Raw genomic sequence first — 26,204 nt, 5'->3', positions numbered from 1 at the left:
GTGTTTTGGAGGTGGTGGGGGAACTGAAGACAATAACAAGGATTCTGTTCAGATATGCATGGGGAACATGGAGTTGGACAACATTAAATGTTTCTTTAGGGCCGCTGATTGCCCCTGTAATGTGCTATAAAGTAAGTCTCTTGGGGAAGAGTATAAAACGGGACATCATGTGAAGTATTTCTCATGTGACCTTTGGATTCCATATCCTTTTCTGCCACAAAGCACCGTCCAGGCCTCCATCCCTCCTCTACAACATGAGTATTTATCTCATATGGTTATGATGAGAATTTAGTAAGTTATTACATGTAAAATGCTTAGAACAAACACTCGGTATATAATAAGCACGCAAGAAGAGTTAACTATAATCGCCGTCACCACCCCCCATGCTGATATTTAATATGGCAACATTCCCAGAAAAGTGAAGTAACAAAATTTTTACTGTGTAGTAATGTCCACTATTACGACTAAGTGGATAGATGAGCCCTCCCTTTGCCTGAGAGGCACTGCTTGAGGCTACCGATAACAGAAAACACTGACAGAAATAATGGATATATATGCTATAGTTGTGAGTAAGAAACTTACATCCTACAGAAAAAGCACAAAGGTAGTAGGGTGCTATAAGTTTTCTTCACTCCAAAAGGGAAAAAAGCCTTCAGTACTTTGAGAGCTGAGGGGGTTTGAATACTCAGCACAGTCTCTGGCACATGAGAAGCACTCAACAGAAGTCTGATGAAAAAACTCCTGAGAAATTAATGGATAAATGACTATTACATTCAATAACTCAAATATTATTTCCAAATCACGATGAAACGGCTGGAAACCCCATATTTTTCTATATTTAGGCTCCCTCACTCTTCTCTACAGATGCTTAACTACGTAGGTGAAACATGAGAGAAGACAGAAGAGGGGCTGCCATCTTGTGTTTAAGCCTTATGAGTGGTTCTCGACAGAATTTAATCTCCCAGGTGCATCAAAATCTAAAAAACAAAAACCAAAGAAACTATAAAGGTAATGGACGCCGTACACAATGGTACTATTTGATGTCTATCTTTAAAGATATAGTACCTACCTGCCTCATATTTATAATTTATACAGGAATTTCTCATTTATAAACTTACACAGGAATCCATCTCTACATGTTCCTCTGAGCTGGTTTCAAAACTTTGAAAAACTTTTAAAAACTGATAAATGATCAGAAACAGAAAAACTAAACATGCAGAAATAAATGGGTTAGTGGAAGAAAAACTGTGCATTAAAAAAAAAAATCAACAAGAATCTTTCCAGCTATTTTCTTTTTCCTGAAAACAATGATCTCAAATATTTCCAATTATAAAACACCAGATTTCTATGCTTAGGACCTCACAACAGTATTACTGTTTCTATCATCTAGTTTTTTTCCTTTAATGAGCTTTTCTTTTCTCTTTCTTTCTTTTTTTTTTTTTTAAACCATGTGGTAATCCTGATATTAAAAAATTCTGGGACAGGGGTCAGCAAATTATGGCTAAGGTTCAAATATGGCTTGCTGCCCATTTTGTATACCAGATGGCTAAGATGGTGTGTGTGTGTGTGTGTGTGTGTGTGTGTGTGTGTGTGTGTGTGTGTTTACGTGTTTAAAGGGTTGTATAATAAATCAAAGAAGAATATGTGACAGAGACCTTACGTGGCTTGCAAAACCTGAAATATTTACTATCTGGCCCTTGACAAAAAAACTTCCTTGGTCCTGATCTAGGGTACTATTTATCACAGCTTACTCAGTAATTTAAGATAATTCATATCCAATGACAAGTTCATTGTGAGTGACTGTGAATCATTACATTTTATAATGTAGAAATCAGCACAGAACTCCTTCATGACAATATCTGCAGTCTTCATGCACACCACCTAGTTCCAATAGCCAATTAAATTGTTTTTTTTTAGAATTCCATCACAGAACTCTGCACATTATAGAAGTTCAAGTATCAAACTCAGACCACCTGAACAATAGTACTTCAGTTATAATGCTAGTCTAAAGTAGCAGAATAGCTTGGACATAGGAAACCCTTTTTCTCTTTTGGGAATTCAGATCGACTGATAAGAAAGCTCTAACCATTTTCTCATTTTTGTCCATCCCCTATTCTCACTGTGCTAAAAGAAAAAAAATAATTCTTCCTTGCTTTCTCTGATGTCTACCCCAGGTGAGATATATAGAGGTACAGATACATGTCAAATCTCAAATGTGTTTTCTAATTAAGTTTTCTTACAGAGAGTTCTCCCCAAGTATTCAAAAGAAAACAAATGTTGGAACTCACTCCAGAGCAGGTCTCAGAACTCTGACTTTTAATGCTTCTAAAATTCTATTTAACTCCACAAACGGTTCTTTCTGACTTGGGTCTACAGAAAGACCAGATTCCTGAAAAAACAGAAAGAACTTTTGTTAGCAGTAATCAGATAAAGAAATATATGAAAAGCATATTCTAAGTTATAAGATATGAGGCAAGCCATTAAAAAATAAATAAATTTTTAACATATATTTCTATGGTGCAGACTGATGACAGAGACCTACGAACAGTCCTTTTTCTTTTTCAGAGTAGCAGAGCCCCCAAATTTTAGCCAACTATGTAACTGTATGGAACAAGGCTGAGTATGACTTTGTGAGATGGGAGTTCTGGCCAGTGAAATACAAACATGTACTCTCTGCCCCTTCCTGGAATACCAAAAGGTGTACCTAGAGTTCTGACTGCTATCCTGGACCCCAAGGACTGGGGACACCTTAACAATAGCAGAGCTACATGGAGGCTAGGTCCCTAAGAGCCTGATGGACATAGCTACTATATACACTGTAGATAGCTTACTACCTTCTATTTCTGTGCAACAGAAATACAATTTCTCATTTTTAAGCCACTGGTATTTTGGGTCTTTGTTACTTATAAATAAGTTTAATGCTAAAAGACACAATTCACTTTAGGAAATTTACATGGACATACACAAAATTCCCGTATAGAGAAAGACTTGAGTTATTGGCTTTCTGAATTATTTAAAATAAAAGGAGTGTCTGGCTGGCTAACTTGGTAGAGCATTCAACTCTTGATCCTGGCGTAAGTTCAAGCCCCATGCTGGGTGCAGAGATTAAGAATAAAATCTTAAAAAAGAAAAAGAAAAAAAAGGCTTAGAGGTCTGGCTTACAGACTGACATTAAATAATTTAAATTTTAGAGTCCTTCATTTTTCTAAACGGAAAATACGATAACATATGGTGGCTTAGAAAGAGTCTGAAGACACATGGATTTGGGACTGAATCCCAGTTTCTTCAAGAAAAACCTGTATGGCCTTGGGCAAGCTACTTCTCCAGACCTCAGGTTCCTTATCTGTAGAATGGAAGCAATTTCTACCTCACAGGCTTGCAGTAAGGAGTAAAGGACTTGGCCTGTGGCACTAAATACACAGCAGCTGCCATTATTACAACCAGGTAGTATGCACGACCCATTGAGACCCCTAAGCTCATTTCCACTAGCAATAAAAGACAAAGCTGCTCACTGAAGTAAATTTTAACTTGAAACTCATTTGATTAAGAAAATGCTACAAGCTGGGCCAGATCAGAAGAACATACATAAACCTCTTTATCCTCTTCTTCTCTCCTATATCACCTTCCCTATCAAAGGAAAAAATGGAGAAAGCAGTATCACTTTTGACCCCTTGGTTGATTACCTGGGACCACTGTGTCGAGGCAGGAATAAGGGAAAAAGAACTCAAAAGTTCTACAACTGGAGGGCATGTGGGTGGCTCAGTCTGCCTTCAGCTCAGCTCACAATCTCACAGTTGTGTGAGTCCTACATTAGGCCCTACAGTGACAGTGCAGAGCCTGCTCCGGATCCTCTGTACCCTCCCTCTCTCAACCGCTCCCCTCACTCACTCACTCTCAAAATTAAACATTAAAAAAATTTCTTTAAGAAAAAAAGTTCTAGTGCTGTAATTTTCGCTAAAAAAAAAAAGGACTTCCTACTAAAATGAGGTCAGCCCTGATACTTAAAATGTTAAAAAGCTATGTATGGCTGAAAGAAAACTCTACACGCCAAGGAGTTCCCTCGTCCGCGGCGTGTCCTCCCCCACTGGCGCCCCGATAGCAGGCACCGTTACCTGGCAGAGCTCCTCAGCTACATCCAGCATTCCTTGTCGAAAGAAGTGCTCCACCATCACCTCATTGAGAAGCCTCTGACTGTCTGCCTGCCAGCAGCCGTCTATTCCCACACTGCTAATGTCAGAATCGAAATTCTGAAAAGAAGAAAACGAATCATGAATTGACCAGGATATACCACTTTATGTGATCTTCACCCTACTGAACAGAAAGAGAACCCTTCGTTTCACTCAGATATCCACAGGAAGTGCCCAAATCAAATCATCTGCAGCCTACGACAGGAAGTCGTTTTTCTACTGCTTTCTAGAATTTGTCACACTCATTAATTCCTGCTGGAAGAGCCATCAGAGGGTATTTAGGAAAATACATACACTTAATCATTTCTGTGGATACACATTTCTAGTGAATACAGCAATAATTTCAGGTGTACAGTGCTAACTATACAAACATGTTCAAAATACAGCAGTGTTTATTTGGAAAAGAGAGAAAACCCATATGCCCAACATAGGATTAAATAATCATGGCACGGCCCAACAACTGCTGTGCCAAGGCAAGGGTTGGGGGTGGGAAAATGGCCAAGTAATTAAGAGAGCAGGCTCTGAGGCCAATCTCCCTGGGTTTGAGTCCTCGTTCTCTCTCTAACTAGCTGTGTGATCTTGGCCAAATTAGTCAGTCTTTGAGCCCCAACTTATCTTAAGTGGAGAAAATAAAAGTACCTTCCTATTATGGGTTAACTTCATCTTCTCAAAATTCTCATGTTGAAGTCCTAATTCCCAGCACCTCACTAAATTAAAATGAGGTCATTACGGTGAGCCTTAATCCAATAGGACTGGTATCCTTATAAAAGGAGGGAATTAGGACACAGACAGGCACAGAGGAAAGACCATGTGTTATGAACTGAATGTCTATATGTCCCTACCCCCCACCCTTCCCAAATTCCTACAATGAAGCCCTAACTACCAATGTGACTATATTTAGAGATGTCTGTGAGGAGGTGATAATGGTTAAATGACATCACAAGGGTGGGGGCCTTAATCTGATAGGGCTGGGGCTCTTATCAGACAACAGGAGAAACACAAGAGTGTTCTCTGTCTCTCTACCCTGTGAGGACACAGTGAGAAGGCAATCATCTATAAGCCAGGAAGGAGGTTGCCTGCCCTCAATAGGAAATGAATTGGCCAGCACCTTGATCTTGGATTTCCCAGTCTCCAGAACTTTGAGTAAAATAAATTTCTGTTGTTTAAATAACCTAGTTTATGGTATTTTATTTTGACAGCTCAAATGGACTAAGACACCATGTGAAGACACAGGGAGAAGATGGCTATCTACCAGTCAAGAAGAGCGGTCTCAGAAGAAACCAACCCTGCCAGCATCCTGGTCTTGAAGTTCTAGTCTCCAGAGCTATGGGAAAATAGAGGTCTGTGTAAGCCAGCCAGACTGTGGCATTTTGTTACAGCAGCCCTGGCAAATTAATACACTCCCTTATTGGTTAAATGAAATGGTAGCTGCTATTATTCTATTGTCATTCACAATGAAAAAGTGAGGTTCATTACTCTATATCTACTAACACCGAAAAAATGCTCATGACACCTTAAGGGGAAAAAAACAAACCAAGTTTTACAAAATTATGACCGCATTTTTGTTTAAAAAAATAAAAAGGAATTCTTGCAAATGCTTAGGAAAAAAATCTGCAAGAATATACATTAAAGTTTTAGCAGAGATTATCACTGGAGATTACCACTCTCTACACAAAGAACAAATATTCCTTTTATAAGAAAAAGGATTTTTTCAAAACACACGTTAAGAGTTCTAGTTCTAGGTAAGATCATGTAAGCACACTCCATTCTATACCACTGAATACAGCTATAAAATCAGGACAGAATGAATCCAGCAGCCATTTGAGGACACTAAAAAGTAACTACAAAGGCACCTGGGTGGCTCAGTCAGTTAAGCTTCTGATTTCAACTCAGGTCAAGACCTCACAGTTCGTGAGTTAGAGCCCCACATTTACAGCCGCTGCTGTCAGCACAGGGCCTGCTTCAGATCATCTGTCTCCCACTCTCTCTGCCTCTCTCCTGCTTATTCTCTCCCTAAATTAATCAATTAATTAATATTTTTAAAAGTAACTACAGATGTTCCTCCACTTATGATTATATCCTGATAAACCCATAAGTTGAAAATAACGTAAACTGAAAATTCATTTAATACACCTAACTTACTAAACGCCGTAACTTAGACTAGCCAATCTTAAACATGCTCAGAATGCTTACGCTGGCCTACAGTTGGGAAAATCATCTAACGCAAAGCCTATTTTATAATAAAGTGATATCTCATGTAATTTATTGAATACTGTAATCAGGATCATACTGCCAAGTATCACTAGCCCAGGAAAAGATCAAAATTCAAAATTCCAAGTACAGTTTCTACTGAATGCATATCACTTTCACAACATCATAAAGTCAAAAAATTTTAAGTCAAATCATCACAAGTCAGTGACCATTGTAGTAATAAGTGGACTGGGAAGAGAGTCACAGAACTAGTAGTGAGTTTACTATTTTTCTCCCTCCGCTACCTCTCAGCCTGGATGCAATACAGCTAAAATGCAGAACGAGGCACCCAGAATGCAGACACAGAGTTCCAGGAGAAGCCCTCTAGCTCTGGCATGAGAAACAGGAATGGGTTTCTCTTACTGTTCAGACAGGAAGGGAAATCACATGTTTTTCCCCTCCATTTTCTTACAATTCTAGCTCAAGGCACTCTGTAGGTACACTAGTTTTCGACTGTAATTTAAATCAACACAATTTGATTACCACACAACACAATTTGATAGATAAGAAGACCAACAGGATCCAGCAGTTTCTCCGTCCCAGGCCCCACAAAGCTGAAATCAAGGAGTCAGTGACCTAGGCTTTTGTCTCAAGAATACAGGATGAATCTGCTTCCAGATTCATTCAAGTCTTTGCAGAATGCTATCCATGCAGTTTTAAGACCAGGGTTCTTGTTTCCTAATTGGCTGTAGGGGGTGTTTTCAGCTTCTAGAAGCCACTCACATTCCCTAGCTCATGGCCCCTCTATCTTCAAAGCCAACAACCGAGGTTGGATGGTGACATCCTTCACACTTTGAATCTTTCTCTTTCTACCAACTTCTACTCCTTTTAAGGACTCACATAAATTACACCAGGCTCACCTAGATAATTTCCCTATTTTAAGGTCAAACTGCTTAGTAACCTTAATTATACCTTTAAAGTCCCTTCATAGAGGTAACTAGATTAATGTCTGAATAACCAGGCGACAAGAATCTTGGGAGGATATCTTTAGAATTCTGCCTCTACAGCAGGCAACCTGAAACTCTGAGGGGGAAGGGGCGGTCCTCTCTCTCCAGTCAGAGGAGCTGTGGTCCCAAGAAAGAGCAGCAAAAACCTCTACTGCATCTTTGCTTTCTGTCCTTCCACCACCCACCCCCATGTACAGGCATAATCATGGTAAATGTACAAAGAGCAGGGTAAACAAAGCCCCAGCCTTAGGCTGAATTACCAAAGCAGTAGCCCCAGAGAACCATAAAGTCGTAGGGAGATTCCAGGAGGGAAGAAATTCAAAGAAGTGACCCCTTAAAGAGTTTTATGAACTCATGGGTTCACTCTCAAGTTGCACATGCATGGGTCTGACCCTAAGGAACATGCTGGACTTGCAAATTGAACTAGGGGACAACACTAGATTCCAGGTTCCAGAATGGCCATTGGTTCACACACAAACAGGACACATCTAAATAGCTTGGACACTGAAATTACCACTCAGAGAAGACTGGTCAGAACTTACAGCCTGAACCCAACCAGGTTGACTGTCTGCTAAAACAAAATCATCAACATTCTCCACAGAATTTAAACAAGACCCAGATCTTGTAACATAATATGGGTGACCCTTGAACAACATGGGTTTGGACTACACAGATCCACTTATATGTGGATTTTTTTCAGTTAAATACAGTAAGATAAGTGGATGGATGTTCTCTTATGATTTTCTTAATAACATTTTCTTCTCTTTAGTTTACTGTAAGAACACAGTATATGACACATGGAACATACAAAATGTGTGTTAACTGTTTATGTTATCAGCATGGCTTCTGGTCAACAGTAAATTAGCAGTTTCAGGGGAGTCAGAAGTTATACACAGATTTTCAACTGTGCAGGCTATTGTTCAAGGGTCAACTGTATTTAAAAATGTCCAGGATACAATCCGAAATTACTTGGCATACAAAGAACCAAGGAAACCTAAACTCACATGGGAATAGATGTTCAACAGATGTCAATGCCAAAATGACAAAGACATTGAAATCATCAAAAAGACTTTAGCTATCAAGTTATAAAACTTCTCTAATAAGGAAGAGCAAACACTTTCAAACAGAAGACAGAAAGTCTTAGCAAAGAAACAGAAGATATAGTAATCAAAATAAATCCGTTGGATGGACTCAATAACAGAATGGAGGTGACAACACAAAAAGTCAGTGAAGATCAATAGAAACAATTGAATCTAAACAACAATTAAAAGGGGCGCCTGGGTGGCTCAGTGGGTTGTGGGTTAAGTGTCTGACTTCGGCTTAGGTCACAATCTCACAGCCTGGAGCCTGCTTCAGATTCTGTGGCTCCCTCTCTGTCGGCTTCTACCCCTGCTCGTGCTCTCTCTCTCAAAAATAAACAAACATTCAAAAAATAATAAAAATAAACAGTAAGAAAACTGGGAATGTGAACAGAGTGTCAGAGGTCTGTGGAACAACAAAAAAAAAACCCAACCAAACAAACCTCTACCGTGCATGTTATCAGAGTACCAGAAGGAGAAAAGAGTGTAATGTAGAAAAAAATATTTAAAGAATATTCCCCAGACCCCAGACTTAGCAAAAGACACAAGCCTACAGATTCAAGAAGCTCAGCAAACTCGTAAAAGGACACACTCCTTTTACAACCAAGCTGCTGAAAACTAAAGACAAAGAAAACATCTTGAGAGTTGCTAGAGAAAGGTGATGCATCACTTCTAGAATCTTCCACGGAAACCATGGAGACTAGAAAGAAGTGGCATGTTTTTCAAGTACTGAAAGAAAAGGACAGTCATCCCAGAATTTTATGTCAAGTAAAAATATCCTCTACAAATGAAGATGGAATAAAAACATTCTCAGATAAAGGAAAGCTGAATTTGTTGCCAGAAGACCTGCTCTAAACAACTGTTATATAGTAAGTTCTCTAGATAGAAAGAAAATGATACCATAAGTAATTCCTAACATCAAGAGTAAAGGAAAAACAAGTCTACTTTGTGGTCTAAAAGCTTTCCCCGAACAATTTTACTTCCATTTCCTAAATCTTTCATAGTCATTACCCCCTAATAACCTTCTTGCATTTTTTTAAGTACATAAATTTAATTAGACAAGATCATTTAGATTTAACTGAAATTATAGTTAGTCCTAGACAATCAGTGCTTAAATCTGACTAAGAAACATAGAATTATTATTTTATAGCACATACAACAACAGGCAGAAATTGCTAACCATCTACCATTTACAATTACCACAATGCAGGAGTTGTCCCCTCCAAAATTGAGTACATTTTTCTTTAAAGAGTTATCTACCCTATTTTTAGATGTCAATTCAGTAGCCTAAAACAAAACACACATGTTAAGACTAAGACTTATTCAGACAAAAACCAAAACAAACAATCCAAAATTACTGTCAGAGTCTAAAATTTTATTTACTTGCTTTTTATAGACATCTTTCTTGGTCTAGTACTTAACCTAAAAAATACTAATAATACAAAGCAGCTACATGCTAAAGTAATAGCTTCCACACACGTACTAAATCTAGGCTGTCCTCACAAGTGCTTGGAGAAGGCTAATTTCAAATCAGCTTATCAGATTCTGCCTGTTGAGAGATGCCTTTATAACAGTTTATCAATGCTTTTGAGAAGATTATTGTATCCTTATGTTATGACCACTAGAATGCCAGGAGTGGAGATGGTGCTAATTCTGTTCCTCTTCCAGACTACAGGAGAGGCTACAAAGGTGACTGATGTCACAGATACTGTCCCAGATCTGTGTAAAGCCCCAGGCAAATGGCCATCCAAATGAATAAAGGAATGGATATCTGAGGGTGATTTCATTTATATATAAATATTTATATATTCATTTACATATTTCATTTATGTATTATGTATTTACATATTTCATTTATAACGCAGGAATCTGCCAGTATTTCTTTAGATGTCTAAGTATAACCTATAAGCAAGAATTATTGAGACTACATAAGAAAGATTCCTCACTGATCTATCAACCTCATTCAATCCAAATGTAGCCTTCAGACTTCTACATATTCATTTAATAATTATTCTCCGATCCCATCAATCTCCAACAAATTTATAAGGTGTCTGTTCTGTAGGAAAGAAATAAAACTACTTTGGAAGACACACTAGTCAGCTCAGAGGACAGGACATGTTAAAAGAAACTATTTCATTTGGTAGTATATATTAAGACCAAATTTTAATGGCTACCATCAGACAGTAACTGCTCAAGAACTCTTTGTGATACCCGGGCAGCTGAGTTGCTTAGGCGTCCAACTCTTGGTTTCAGCTCAGGTCATGATCTCACAGTTCATAGTATCAAGCACTGAGTCTGGCTCCACAGTGAGCCTGGTGGGATTCTCTCTCTCTCTCTCTCTCTCTCTCTCTCTCTCAAAATAAACATTAAAAAAAAAAAAGAATTCCTTCAAATTTTCTCTTAATATCCATAAAAAAGTAAAATTTGACCATTTGAAAATGTTAAAATTTAAGTTTAATATTTAAACAAATTTAAACAATTTTACTATGTCCCTCACATACCTTTATTTCCATGAGGTATGCCATGGTCAGTGTTATATGGGTAAGAAAAATAACACCCTTTTGCTCAGGATATCTTTACTACATTCAAGTTCTATAACTTATTTGGAAAGCTTGGAAAATATAACTAAGCATGAATAAGCAATGCATTAGATGAAATTTTCTGACCTCCCTTCTACCATTCTGACCTTCCAGAATAAACTATTAGATAGAAAAATAAAATACTTTCATAGCTTATTTTCTGTTTACCTATAGTAAAGCTAAAATTGTAGAAAGAGGTTGAGGAAATGCAACATCGTGTTAGAACTGCTTTTGTTATAACTGCACTTTCTTACTGTTGCATCAGTGCTAGGATCAGTTCCGGCCTCTGTTGCTAGGTGACCAAATTCGTTTGCATGGCTGCAGGAAATCAGTAGCACTGCTCAGAAGCCAAGAAGCGGCTAATGAAAAGAAATATCTATTATTAGTACTTCTGTTTTACTGTACTTTTCCCTTTTATATTTTTAAAGAAAAAAAGGACTTGAAAAGAGGTTCTTAAATGTGAAAGCAGGATTCAAACAAGAATTAAAAGCAAAAGAGCACACATTCAAGGGTGTGTCTTCCTGAAGAGAATGTTACAGCTTAGAAAGAAACTCAAGGACACTTTAATGCATATACTACCTCATATATGTACTTTGTGTCATTCATACTTTTGATAAGTTTAAGTTTTAAAAATCTGGAAGCTGAGATAGAATGAATAAACAGCTTTAGTAAAACATTGTAAGGGGCTCCTGGGTGGCTCAGTCAGTTAGACAGCCGACTCTTGATTCTGGGTCAGGTCATGATCTCTCAGGTCATGGGTTTGAGCCCCTTGTCAGGATTCTTTTTCTCTTTCTTTCTGTTTCTCCCCCACTTGTGCTCGCTCACTCTCTCTGTCTCAATATGGGTGAAAAAAAACTTTAAAAAAAATTATGAAACTATGAAATCTAAACATATCATCCATCCTCTGTGGCCACATCACAAACATCTTACACACCAGTTAAACTTTAAGGACTGTTTTTGGCTGTTCACCATTCAAAAATAATACATTTCCAAAATACAGTTCATGAAGTTATAATTATTGAGCAGAAAGTGGTAACAATACACGATAAAACTCAGTATTTGTTTGGATTCTTAAGTATGAATTCTTTAATACTGTTAATAATATTTTTAAAAACCCTACCTACTTTGAAGAAAAATTGGTGCATAAACATAACAATTGCTACTGTTGCACCTACCAGGAATCAATTTTCCTTCTAAGCATCCAGTTCATCTGGTCTAGCAGTGAAAGACAGAAACATACTGCAAAAAACACTTAATAGGAAATAAGAAAACCTGAGTTCTGGTTACACTCAATCTAGAACAAGAGCTCTACTTTACATACATACATATTTTACATACATCCACCAAAAGAGGTGTTTTTTTTTAATTCCTCCCAAAATGAGAACACATCAAAATCCCCCCAATCAATAAAGACAACCTAACTGAAAAAATGGACAATGAGCAAGAAATTCACCAAAGAGAGAAATTCTGACAGCCAAATACATGAATTGATGTTCAACCCCAAAGATGATGATGGAAATGCAAATTTATACAACTAGATAATATTTCGCATCTATCTGATTAAGAAAGCTTAAAGTCTGATAATACCAAGTGTAGGTGAGAAGTGAGAAAACAGGGCTGCTACTGTACGTATTTGGTCAGGCTAGAATTTGGTATAAGCCCTTCAGGGGGAAATGTAGCAAACTCAGTAAAGCTGATGATGAGGCACAAGGCCTCAGATGAAATACCCGTATTTGAGCATATTCCAACCAGTGGTGCCTCGCAAACTATGGCTGGAAAATAAACTCAGTTAGTATGTCATAATGAGCATCTGTAGATGAATTTTTGGATGTAGAAAACTACCTTCTTAGACATTCCATTCTGACCTCTGTAGGATATTCATACCTCTATTTTTGTTTTCAAAATAGAGAGGCAGATTGTGCCAAATCAGAGGAGGAGGAAGGGAAAGCCACACTAGTAAGTTCTTACCATATAAACAAAGGGGAGAGTAATGTGGCATGGGCAGAGATATGCCAAACTTCTGGACTGGGCTTTTTAAAATCCTTAAAATGCTCCGTAATCTAACCATCTGTCATATTTGCATCCTTATCCCTCACAATTATTTTACATACCTTTCTGCTCTGGTCTGACTGCCTCCTTATGTGAACAGATTACAGAAATCTGAGGGATTAGTTTACTAATTCTCCCAAAGACAGCACCTACCTCTTACCACTCTAGATGCACCAGAGAGAAATTCATACATACAGTGGGTACCCAAGGACACCAGGAGTTAATTCTCTCAAGGAACTCCAGTTGAGGAAGTTTCTTCAAAGTCACAAAATCTGAGTATTTACCCAGTTCCTCCATTTGCTTTCTAGTTCTCTGATCAAAGTTTTCATATCTGTATCTGTGGACAATCATCCCCATCTTACAAAGTGTTGATAATAATGTACCCTAATATATCCATTAGGATCTATCCCACAATAAGCCCTCAGTACCTCATAGCTGAATCAGAAAACCAGGCCTTGCCACCAAATACTATGATTCTACATGTAAGAGAATCTTCATTTTAGAAAACATTATAAATAGAAACAAAAAACACACTAACAGAATTAACAGAAGCATTAATAATAAACCCATTAATTTAAACATCACTTGAATACAATTACACACCGGGTTGGTTGGCACAACTTCCTGGGGTAAGATCCCTTTTCCCTCTTACCCCAATCTGACTAGGATGCTAGAACAAGCTAGCCACTTCATCCTCTGGCCTCAGGCCGATGCGGGTCTGTACCACCTCTGGGTCCAGTGGGATTCTCCTGTATCCTAATAGGAGACCTGACTGCAAAGATGTAGGCTTTCTTCTGTGGACTATACTTTAATGCAAATAAATTATCACTGCCAAGTAAGAATGTAGTTCCATTCCACTCAGAACAGAGTAAGAACAATATAGACCCAGAGCTTGGAGCTAATGACGTTAATAAAACAGAAGGCAAATAAAACAGAATTTAACTCATCTTCGCTTTTTAGAATGATCTTCAGACTGAAAAAGGCAACACCAGTATTGTTTCAGAGAAACTGGAGCCCAACACAAGTGAAGAGACCCAGAGAACATCCAGCTGCTAGTCAGGACTCTTGGTTCCTATAAACAGAAGCTTCTTTTGCCCAAACAAGTTGGATTTGAAGGAGGCTCTCAGGTAACCAGGGGTAGGCAAGAGGGTAACTGAACCTCAAAAGATGTTCATTCCCTTCCCACTATTTGCCTCTACTTCTCTCTGCGGAAGAGTTTTGTTTCCCACAACAGATCAGATTCTTTCAAGGCCAATAATCACTTCTAGGCTCACATATTCCCAGTCCTTCCTTCCATAAGAGCTCTAATGAAAAAGGTCCTAGGAGAGGACTTTGAGGTACTCACCCTGGAGCAAACAACTGTGGCCAAGCCTGGGTGGGTCAGAGCCACCCTCAGACCATGCACTGTGGCCCAACCCAACAAGGTATTGAGAATGTGACTGCTCCTAGCCAAATCACATAGCTTAAAAACAAACATCCTCCATCTTGACCACAAAGGTATGAGATTTTTATTTAGACACACAGTCTACAGCATTTCCTTGGATTACTCACCAGTAATTTGGCGAGAAGAGTTAGTTTGACACGTTTTATTTTATTTTTAGGGGAATACATTCTTGGCTTTTTATTATTCTTGCCTTTTTCATAACCTTGTTAACCATTCCTCTTCAGTAATTCTAAAAATTCCACTCAAAATATATTATCAAATTATCTGTCTATATTTAGAACTCAATTTAGCTCTTTTTCTTCTGAGTGAATTTTCTATTTCTAGTCATTTTAATTTCCTTTTTCCTTCATTAACAGTAACACCTCTCTACTACAAAGGATTCATCCATTACATAACAAAACTTTAGAGCTAGTACATATCTGACCTCACCCACTCTGTCTGGATCTATATGGCTAAATCCAACACTTTTCTCCTATTGGTATTTTTTTCTCCTCTCATACCACAGTCATGCCTATATAAAAGGCAATTCCAGATGGTTCACCCAGAACTATCTTAAATATTCTACATTTTACTTTTTATAGCTTTACATCATTTTTTAACATAGTAAGCATTTTGCCTCACCCATGTAGATGCTCCATCTACTGGCAGAAGATCAACTTAGACTGATGGTTTTTATTTTATTATTTTTTTTAACATTTATTCATTTTTGAGAGACCAAGCACGAGCAGGGGAGAGGCAGAGAGAGAGAGGGAGGGAGATACAGAATCTCAGCAGGCTCTAGGCTCCAAGTTGTCAGCACAAGCACAGAGCCCCCGAAACAGGCTTGAATCCACAGACGGTGAGATCATGAGCTGAGCTAAAGTTGGATGCTTAACCGAGCAAGGCACCCAGATGTTCCTAGGTCAATAGTTTTTACAACCACTTGTAACCCTTATTTTCAGCCCTTAAAACCCTACTGGCCCTGCAAAGGCCTAACTTATTCCTTAGCACGGTATTTAATAGACTCGTGTGTGAGATCTTTCTCCAAAACCTGATTCAGCACTTCCAAGCTGCACACCTGGAGTATGTTACTTAATATCTGAGTCTTAACATGGGGAGAATGTACCAGCATCATGGGATGTGTGTACAGCACTCCGCTCAGTAGCTAGAACATGGTCAACACTCAACAAGTGACACCTATTATCTTCCTACTCCTGACTTTTCAGTCTAATTTCATCCTATTTAATGAGGGCAAGCAAATCTTCAACTGCTTATACCATTCACTCCCTTTTCCTCTAATCTCCTTGAATCAAATCCGTAGGCATTCCATCAATCTGGTTGTGCCCTCTTCCTGGTAAGGCAGCCACTCCAATTGAGTTAGTCCCTGAGAGCCTTTCACAGTCCAGCATTTCTCCATTGTTCAGCCTTTCTCAGCCCTGCGGAAAACCACGCCTCACTCTGCTGTTTTGAAACCTTACCTGTTCTTCCAAGTCAAATTTAAGATATCAACTCCACAAAACTTAAACAAGAGCACAACAATCTTCCATTTACAGTAAGCAGAGCCCATCCCATGCAAATTTATTTTATGTTGCCTCAGAAGTTTTCCAGTTCTTACGTGTACAAGCAGCACTCTCACGTGACCAGACTAGACCATAATCTTCTAAGGAACATGGACTATGTATTTTGCTTTCAATTATCCCACAGCAAATTTCTGACAATTTCAAATCTTAGCACTCTTTAAGACAGACAGACACATGCACACACCCATAAAGCAGTATTCAGAAATCTAAAGCAGTAATGGTTTTATTGACTTTTCTTACTTAGGAAGTAAACTAAAAAAAAAAAAAAAAAAAAAAAAAAAAGGCCAAAAGACTAAGTAAAACACTAAAGTAAATGCTCTAAGCAGGAGAGCATTCTAGATGATCTTAAAATGGGAAAGGAAATAAAAAATAGCCCAACACTTTGTTTTTACTAAAAATAATTTGCCACAGAACCCAATGGCTGATAGTATTCATTTTAAATAGTGATCATGCTATGGGCATCTGAAAATAGTCAACACATTAAGGCAGAAATCTTCAATAATTTTTTTTTATGTTCACAATAATTAAAAGCCAAAAAGTGCCTTGGCTAATGCCACAGACTTCTTTTCTGCTTGCTTTAAGTGATGACTCAAGAACTTTAAAACAAGCACTAAAACATTAAAGGAAGAAAAATCATCAAGCATGTCAAAAATTTGCTAATGCTCCTCAATCAAAACCACCTGCTCATAAAGGAGTCACCGGCTTCCACGTCCTCCTGTCGGCGGGGTGGGAACATGTATCCATAACACGGTGCTCACAGGCTGCTCACAGCATTCCGGTTTATTACTCAAGTCTGTTTGTGGCACTTAAAGGCTTGGGCCACACTGGCTTCAGCTTCCTCCTGTTTGCTTACCACCAGCTCACAGGAGGCCACCCGGCCTTGTTACAACAGGTGGCCCTGGAAGGTTGTACAAATGTACCAGATCCAAGCTAAAAGAAAAGGAAGACTTTCCAAGTCAGTGGAGTCTTCTAAAACAGCCTACCCAGAATTCCTCAAGTATGTGAAGAGCACAATGTCTGGGTCGTTCTAGCGGGGAGCTTCCTACAACTGAGGACAAGCAGATGCTCCCCCCCCCCCAAAAACGGGGGAGGGAAGGAGAAAATGCACTGAAAGATGTTAGAGAGGTGGGCTAAAAGATCCAGGCTTTCTTCTGTGCCCCAGGACCATAAGTCAACACTAACAATATCAACCTAACAATGCAGTTTCATAGGATGGATCAGAAGAATCTGGAATCCAGGTCACCTAGAACCTAAACTACTTTCATAGCAACATAAAGCTACAAAAAAAAATTTTTTTTTACTTGAAAAAGCCCTTATAACTTCCACATACATGAAAAAAAAGGTTCTCAAAAGAGTAAATTAAAATTTTTAACTAGGAATATCCACATCAAATACATCCCCACCAAAAAAGCCAGAAGTAGATTACTCCCTATGCATTCCCTTGGTATCCATTCTCAAAGAAACACTTCTGTTCCTAGCATGAAATATACTTTTTTTAAAAAATTTTTTTAATGTGTTTTTTTCTTTAAATTTATTTTTGATACTGAGAGAGACAGAGCATGAGAGGGGGAGGGGCAGAGAGAGAAGGAGACACAGAACTAGAAGCAGGCTCCAGGCTCTGAGCTGGCTGTCAGCACAGAGCCTGACATGGGGCTCGAACCCACGAACGTGAGATCTGACCCGAGCCGAAGTCGGGAGGCTTAACCGACTGAGCCACCCAGGCGCCCCTGAAATACACTTAAAATGTTTTGTCTCTAAGATCTGCCAAAATATCCGACAACCATTATGAATATTGGTAAAGACCTGCTAGATCAGGAGGAAGACCACGCTGCCCAATTCACCAGGAGCTAGGGAACAACAGTAAGAAGAGGAGTCTGCGGATCATGACAGGACAACAGGCACAACCTAGGAAATGGGGACATATGGTCACCCTATCACTGGTAGTATACAAAGCTAGTGAGTTACTGGCCCAGATGCTCCAGATCCTGATGGCCAGCAGTCCACATACTTGAGCTCTGGCTACTGCGGCCATCCTCACCTATCCCAAATCTCGGATCTCTTCTCAGATTCTTTTCTCTGGCTGCTGGGAAAAGCTCTTGTCACTATCGTGGCCATCTTCTGGTCTTACGTTCCCCATACTGTTGTCATAACTACAGGTAGCCTGATGGTCAAGCAGATGCCTCCCAGAACTGCTAGGGGTTTGAACCATCAGAATCATTAGATTGCCTTGCCCACTGTCAACCACCAAAACCTGAAGCTTCCTAAACACCACCAGTAGTCACTTTACCTAGAGAAACTGAAGGTTCCTCACCCACAGTGATTTAAGATCCTCTCTAAAGACCCTATCTCCATTCCAGTTAGTACTTAAACTAGTACAGGCCAACTGAAGACTTCCAATGTCACAGCTCCCAAAAAGTCTAATGCCAAAGTCACTTCCAAAGCTGTGTTCAATCACTTGGAGTCACCAAATAGGCATCACAACCTCAAAGCTATTTCAAAGAATACTTACTGCCTTCCCTTTGCTTCCCTTTCCTAGCAAATGTCATCATCAACCCCAAAATGGGGCCGCTGCTGCCAACATTACTTCTTTGGCCTCATTTGCCTAGTTGAAACCCTTAGCACTATGGGAGTGGCGAAAGCTCTCTGAAAGGTCGCTAACACTTCTGTAAACCACAGCTACCCAAACAATCCCTAGAGCCTCTGCCACACACAGTCCTGCCACACTGTACCTACCAGTTAAAGAGAGCTCCTTAGAAGCATATAGTTCTGTCTTAGGCTGCCTTGTCAGTAGCCCTTCAATACTACTACTTTATAGGGTAATTTCTAACAGCTAGGTTTACCCATTAGTTAGACAAAGCCACTCTCTGGACTCCATGGATTTCCATCTACATCACAGCTATTAGTTCTCCTACATACAGACTAAGCAACTCATAGGACTGCTTTCGCTACAAAAAGCTCTTCCCCAGAGTTCTTCCTACCTTCCCAGAAGTTTACAATGGGTCGACAAAAATGCCCATTAACCAGTTACAAGCTCTGCAATGGCTGATGTAGTCAGGGATATCACATAGTAACCTTACGCCCCTTCTCTGAGGCCCCACTAGGACAATGAACTCCAAGGGCAAAAGCAGTCCAGTGCTAAAAATAACTGCTTATAAGTAAACCACTAAGTCAAAGATTCAAGAGATGTGACTGGAACAATCACCCAACAGAAGTGACTGGCCCTCCCAGCTAGCAACCGACCCACTCACACCGAATGCAACACTAGAGGCAATCAGTTAGCATGCCCACAGGAAGACAACAGTTAGGATAGTGCAGGGGAGATGGATGCAAGGGTGTTATTCTAATTGCCCCATAAGAGAGATACAGCCAGGGAACTAACTCAGGAAGTAGGAAAAGTTATCCCCTGTAAACACACTCCCTCATAGTAGCAAAAATTTCTTTGTAAATTTCCTCATCATGATACTAGGAACTGCAGTCATATAAGCAAATGGATAAACAAGGCTGTAAAAAGGTTTGGTTTCTTTTTCTTTCTTTTTTAAAATATCAACAGAAAACTTTAAGAATAACATAATAAAACCAGATATGTGAAAGTTATTAAAAGCAAGCATGAAAGGAATAGCATAAAATAATTGGAAAAAGCAAATGTTATCCAAGCAGTGACAGGAGATGAAGGATGATTTTTTAAAAATCCCAAACGCTTCGTTCAACACCATACCTTATCAATGGCTTTTCCAACACGCGAAACACTGCTGTGGATGTCTTTGTGGTCTGAGGCCAATTTTTGAACAGTATCCTTTATTCTTTTACAGCACTGTGTCAAAACAAGTGAAAGTGTCCCTGATAATTCAGCATCTTGGCCTATAAGAAAGAAAGAAGGAAGGAAGGAAGATTGGTTACTCATGAAAGCAAACCCAAAAGACAGCAAATTTCGAACAGGTCCTTTAGAACATGAGAGTTGGAAGAAAAGTGAAGAAAAACAAATATCTGCTTTGAAGCAGCAGATGGTCACGCTCACAGATACCATTTTTCAAGTGAATGCTAAGAAAGCTATCTTAATTTATTTTTTGGAATAAATAAGAAAACTTTACTAGAAAATAAACCACTTTTGTAATTACCAAAATAGCACAGACTGTGAATAATACTGCTAAGGCATTTTTCAAAAAATATGTCTAAGTGAATAAACTCAGTTATTCAATCCACTTAAAGTAAATGGTTCAAATTATTCTCAAAACAGGTTCATCGTTGCTAAATTTCCTAAAGAGAGATTATTTAGTCTAAATGCTTTATATTCTATATAAAAGACAGAAAAAAAACCCCAACAAACTTCTTTGGATACCATGTTGAAAAGCATGAACATAGCAGAAAAAGTTACCGTGTCTGCATGTATAAGGCACAGGGAGCCATTCTTATAAGGGCTCCCAAGCACCTTAACTGTGAGAGTGGCTTACTGTGCCCTCAAGTATACAATGTGGTTTATAATGAATTCCCACCTTCCTGATGAGAGGCTAGAATTGTGGTATGTGCTAAGGCAGAGAGTGTTCATATGACCAGTGCCCAACAAACACCCTGAGTACTACATCTCTGGGAGCCTCCCTGGTAGACAGCACTTCACACTTGCTACAATTTGATGCCAGAGGAATTAAATGTGCCCTGCCTGACACTCCACTGAGAGGACTCCTGGAAATTCTTTTCCAGGCTTCCTCTGAACTTTGCCCCATGAGCCTTTTCCCCTGGTTAATTTTGCTTTGTACCCTCTTGTATAATAAACCTTAGGTCATGAGTGGGAGTACATGCTGAGTCCTATGTGTCCTCCTAGTGATCATCTAAAGGTGGTCTTGGGGACCTTGATATACAAGATAAATCGACTGAAAGTTACTACAGTTTAAATCCTCTCTCACAGTTCTACCTCCTCAGAAAAAAAGGAGGAAAAGAAGATGGGAGGAAGAGAAAACAAATGGAGTTACACTTGTCAATTACTTCATCTATCTACATATCCCCACCTGTCAGTAACAGGCCTGGCTTCGAAACCCCTACTCATTATGATACAGCAGGGGTTCTTAAACTTTAATTTACATCAGAATCACCTGAAGGTCTAGTTAAAACAAAGGAGTTGGACGCCCTCCCCGCATCCCCAGTTTCTAACTCAAGAGCTCTGTCTGGGATCGTGCACAAGAATCCGAACAAGAAAACCCCCAAAAGCACAGCAGCCCTAGGATGTTCATTCATTTAAAAAATATTTATAGAGAACTCATTATGTGACAGGTATAACAGTGAAGCAAAACCACCAAGTACCTCTGCCTTAAAACGTACCTTCTGGTGAGCAAGATAAACAACACGAAATATCAATTATATACAGTATAACGAAAGGGGATGTATGCTACTGGGGGGAGAGAAATCATGTAGAAGTGATGGGGAGCGTGTTCGAGCGGAACGATTACAATCTTAAACAGAGTGAACATTACAGGCCTCACTGAGAAAGCGGTATATACTTCAAGTAAATATGTGAAAGAAATGAGGGAACCAGCTTTGGGGCTCCTGTGGGGGTTGAAGGGTAGCATAATCTGCCATCCTAAAATTAGCCTCTTTGGCATAAGGATAATTTTGAGCATATTATTGTTAGAAACAGCAGATACAAGAAAAACTCTAAAAACAGAGTGGAAGTTACCCTTTTGTAAGGGAAATTTATATTTATAAGAGAAATCTCCATCAGTAAGAAAGAATGTCTCCCTCTCTATACCACGAAGAGAAGAATGGCTCTAAATCATAAGAAACTTTATCAAAAAGAAGGCTCAAGACTTATGTCTGTATAGCAAACCTTACTGTTATTATTTACTGTGCTTTTCTGGATAAACTGGTCTCCCCACACCTTTCCTGAACTCTAAGCCACCTCTGTGAGTTGCTCATTTTTCTCCAGGAACCTCCCACATATACATGACGTATACATGTTAACAAATTCTTTTTCTCCTGTTAAACTGACTTTTATTACAGGGATCTCAGCCAAGAACTCACAAGGCTAGAGGAAAAATAATTTTTCCTCCCCTTCAGAGGAAAGTATTCTGGGCTGAGGGGGCAAAAACCCTTACGGATATATACCTAGATTATTCAAGGAACAGCAAAGAAGCCAGTGTGGCTCAAGCAGAAGTCTGGCAAAGAAAAAAAAGAAGAAAATGTTTAAAAGATAACAGGGGTACTGATCTTGCAGGGCCTTTTTGGCAACGTAAAGGACTTCTTAGATTTTTATTTGGCATAAAATGAAATTGTGAGTGAAAGGGCTTTCCACTGCAAGGTTTGAGCAGAGCAGACACGTACACTGACACAACAGTTCGGTTTGGCCATTCTGGCTCTGGACAGGAGTAGAAGAACCGAAGCAGAAAGAGAAGTCAGGAGGCTGTGGCAGCAATCTAGACGAGAGGCCAGTGGCTCAGCCCAGGGTGCTAGATGTGGAGGTGGTGAGAAGTGGCTGGATTCTGGATATATTCTGCGAGTAAAGCCAACAGGATTTTCTGAGTATGAGGAAAGGAGAGGACTCACAGATGAATCCAAACTGTTTAGCTTAAGACAACTAGAAAGCTGGAGCTGTCTTCCATTAGAATGATAGAGATTAAAAGCTGAGCAGGTATGAGAGGAAGAAGACATAAAGAGTTCAGTTTCAGCTTGTTAAATCTGATAACGTGAGTAGTCACCCCAGTGCACATGAGGAGGAGTGAGTTAGATATATAAACTTGGAGTTCAAGAGCAAAAACAGGGCTTGGATATATAAATTTGTGAGTCACTGGCATGTAGATGATACTTACTTAAAGCCATGAGGCTAAATAAATGAAATCATCAAAAGAGTTAGTACGGACACAAAGAAGTAGTAAAAGACCAGAGGCCTACAAACTCCAAGTTTATGAGACCACGATAAAGTGGAACTGGAAAAGGAGACTAACTGAAACACTGTGGTGGAGATGAAAATTCAAGTATGGTGCTGGGAAACTCAAGTAAAGAAAATGTGTCAAGTAGGAAGAAGTAACCAAGTGTATCAAATGCTCTGCTATGTTAAGATGTGGACTGAGAGCTTATAATGTGGATTTATAACATGGAAGTTATCAGTGACCATGACAAGAACAGTTTCTCCCAAGTTTCAAGAAAAGAAACCTAGAAGGGGCTCCTGGGTGGCTCAGTTGATTAAGTGTCCGACTCTTGATTTTGGCTCAGGTCATGATCCCCACCGCTGATGGGACAGAACCTGCTTGGGATTCTCTCTCTCCCTCTCTCTCTCTCTCTCTCAAATAAAGGAAGGAAGGAAGGAAGGAAGGAAGAAGGAAGAAAAAAAGGAAGGAAGGAAAGGAGGGAGGGAGTAAACCAAACCTAGGGAGTATGAAGAAATATGTTTGGTTTGGTGATAACCAGATAAGCAGACAGAACATAGTGTCCACAAGGTAAGCAATCCAATATGATGTGGCCAAAATAGAAATTGCCCTTATCTCTATTTACAACTGTACCAAGTATGTATCAGGTGTCTCCAACTTCTAATAACATAATTTAAACTAAGAGAAGACTTGCTAATTCAGGAAAATTTGTCTAACAGGTATTCCATACATATTTTGGGTCAAAAGAATCTAACTGCTTCAGTAGCTCTACTCTGGCCATTTCTGTGTCTAAACCTTACCTAATCTCAAAAACTTCATCTCCTCTATTAATCTCTCTCTTCACAGATTTACTCAGTCTTCTAAATTCCTAATGAATTCTGTTCTCTCCACCATTCCTCTGCATATCCTACTCAACAATTTTATGTATAATCCCATCATCCATCTCAATTAGACAGAAGTCCTGAAGGGAAGACAGGTTATTGTAAACTGTATACTCCAGTCTTATCCTATTGTCATGCAGTTTCACATGCTATTAATTTAAGTATCTGGAATGATGGCAAAAGGAAAAAAGCAGTCAAAAAGAATGCCATATTCAACAAAGGGTGCTGGAATAACCAGATATCCACATGCAAAAGAATCACAGCATACACAAAAATTAACTCAAAATGGAATGAAGACATAAATATAAGAGCCAAACCTATCGAACCCTTAGAAGAAAATGAGAGTATTCTCGACTTATATTGGGCAATGGCATCTTAAACAGTATACCAAAAGCACAAGCAACAAAAATAAACAGATAAATAATCCCTTCATTCATTCAATTGGACTTTATCAAAACTAAAAACTCTTGTGATTCAAATACTACCAAGAAAGTGAAAAGATAATCCATAGGATGGGAAAAAATATTTACAAGTCGTATGTCAGATAAGGGTCTAGTACCCAGAATATATAATAAACTGTTACAACTCAACAAGACAAATAACCCCATTTAAAAATGGGCAAAGAATTTAATAGACATTTTCTTCCCAGAGAGCAAGGATAAGATGAACAACCAAAAAAAAGAAAAGATGCTCAACAGCATTAGTCAAAAGAAAAATGCAAATCAAAACTACAATGAGAAGCTACTTCACTTCCACTGGGATACCTATAATTAAAAAGATGGACAACAAGAAGAGTTGGGGAGGATGTGGAAAATTTAGAACCCTCATACACTGCTAGTGGCTGTAAAATGGTGTAGCACTGAAGAAAACCATTTTACCGTTCCTCAGAAAGTGAAAGAGTTTACTATATGACCCAGGAATTCCACTCTCAGGTACATACCCAAGAGAAATGAACACATAGGTCCACACATACTAACCAAAAAATGGAAACAACCCAAATGTCCAAATGATGAATAGATAAGTGTGGCATATGCATATAATGGAATATTATTCAGCCATAAGAAGGAATGGAACACTAATACATACTACAACATGAATGAATTTCAAAAACACTGTTAACTGAAATAAGCCAGACACAAAGGGCCATACACTATGTGATTCTATTTACATGAAATCTGCAAATCCAGGGACAGAAGTAGATTCATGAGGGCCAGAGGCTAGGGAAAGGTAGAATGGAGAGTGTTAAGAAGTATGACATTTCTTTTGGGAGTGATGAAAATGTTCTGGGATTAAATAATTGTTACGGGTGTACATCTCTGAACATACTGAAGAGGCAGTGAATCATACCCTTTAAAAGGGTGACTTTTAAGGCATGTGAACTTTTCTCAATTGTAAAAATCTTAAAAACGCAAGCCATAAGTACTATACATTCTATCATTTTTCTTTTCTACAATCAGTAGACAACAAAGTAAGCAAAAGGTTAAAGAACAAAACAGCAGAGACCGAACCAGAGAACAGAGGTCATTTGGAATTTACCAATTGAACTTCCATGCCCCAATCTTGAAATCCATCATTTTCAAATCTCAGCAACTTAAATGTCTTGTCTGAAGTTGGTGCTGCTGTCATCTCTTTTTCCTTTACCATCTTCAAGACCCTCCACCTTTTGGTTTTCAAGTTTATAAATGACAGACACTAGCAGCATAAGGTCAATTAATTAACATTGAGAGTTCTCAGTATGCCCCAAGGAAAAATAATTTCTACAATGTATTTGGAAGCGTAGGAAAAGTATAATGGAATAATCTGAAAGAGAACCCTGGGAAAGCCCTGGTCAAAGAGAAAGATTCCACTAATGCATTTTCAAATGGATTTAGTGGAATGCAGCCAAAGGCAAAACCAGGTTTAGAAATCACTATAATAATCAAACTGACTGAGACCAAACCTCTAAGTCCTAAAGGGAGAGTTCTAATGTTCTTCTGATTTCTCTGTCTGAAAACAAAACCTGCTTCTAAGAGAACCTTTCTGTGAAAGAAATCTAACTGGATTTACTTCCTAGAAATAAAGTGGGGGATTACTATGACAACCATCTTTACCATAACTAAACTAGATGTGAAAGTATATGTTAGTATCCCGGCTGGCCACTGCACTGGTCACTTTTTTTTTTTAATGTTTTACTTATTTTTGAGAGAGAGAGAGAGAGAGAGCGAGAGAGCATGAGCAGGGGAGGAGTATAGAGAGAGGGGGAGACAGTACATGAAGCGGACTCCAGGCTCCGAGCTGTTTGCACGAGCCCAACGCAGGGCTCAAACCCATGAACCACGAGATCATGACCTGAGCCAAAGTTGGATGCTTAGCCAACTGAGCCAGCCCAGCGCCCCTTC

At 39.0% G+C, this 26,204-nt stretch overlaps 1 protein-coding gene and 1 long non-coding RNA gene across 2 annotated transcripts in view; one reads left to right on the top strand and one right to left on the bottom strand.

Moving 5' to 3' along the window:
* The window catches only part of RMND5A (required for meiotic nuclear division 5 homolog A), a 60,819-nt gene that overhangs the window by 21,136 nt on the left and 13,479 nt on the right, over positions 1-26,204 (bottom strand). Inside the window, exons 2-4 of the mRNA XM_029937752.1 lie at positions 19,810-19,952; positions 4,113-4,247; positions 2,289-2,389 (exon numbers count right to left, since the gene is read on the bottom strand). Coding sequence (XP_029793612.1) covers positions 2,289-2,389; positions 4,113-4,247; positions 19,810-19,952 — 379 coding nt within the window. The remainder of the gene's footprint in view (positions 1-2,288; positions 2,390-4,112; positions 4,248-19,809; positions 19,953-26,204) is intronic.
* Positions 9,205-20,293, top strand: LOC115290057. The gene is made up of 2 exons (XR_003907937.1): positions 9,205-9,332; positions 19,904-20,293. It is a non-coding gene; the product is annotated as an uncharacterized LOC115290057 (long non-coding RNA).

This window comes from Suricata suricatta, chromosome 4 (assembly GCF_006229205.1).
Source record: "Suricata suricatta isolate VVHF042 chromosome 4, meerkat_22Aug2017_6uvM2_HiC, whole genome shotgun sequence".
Lineage (NCBI taxonomy): Eukaryota > Metazoa > Chordata > Mammalia > Carnivora > Herpestidae > Suricata > Suricata suricatta.
The sequence above is the reverse complement of the archived record's forward strand: the minus strand, read 5'-3'. Positions and strand labels throughout refer to the sequence as shown.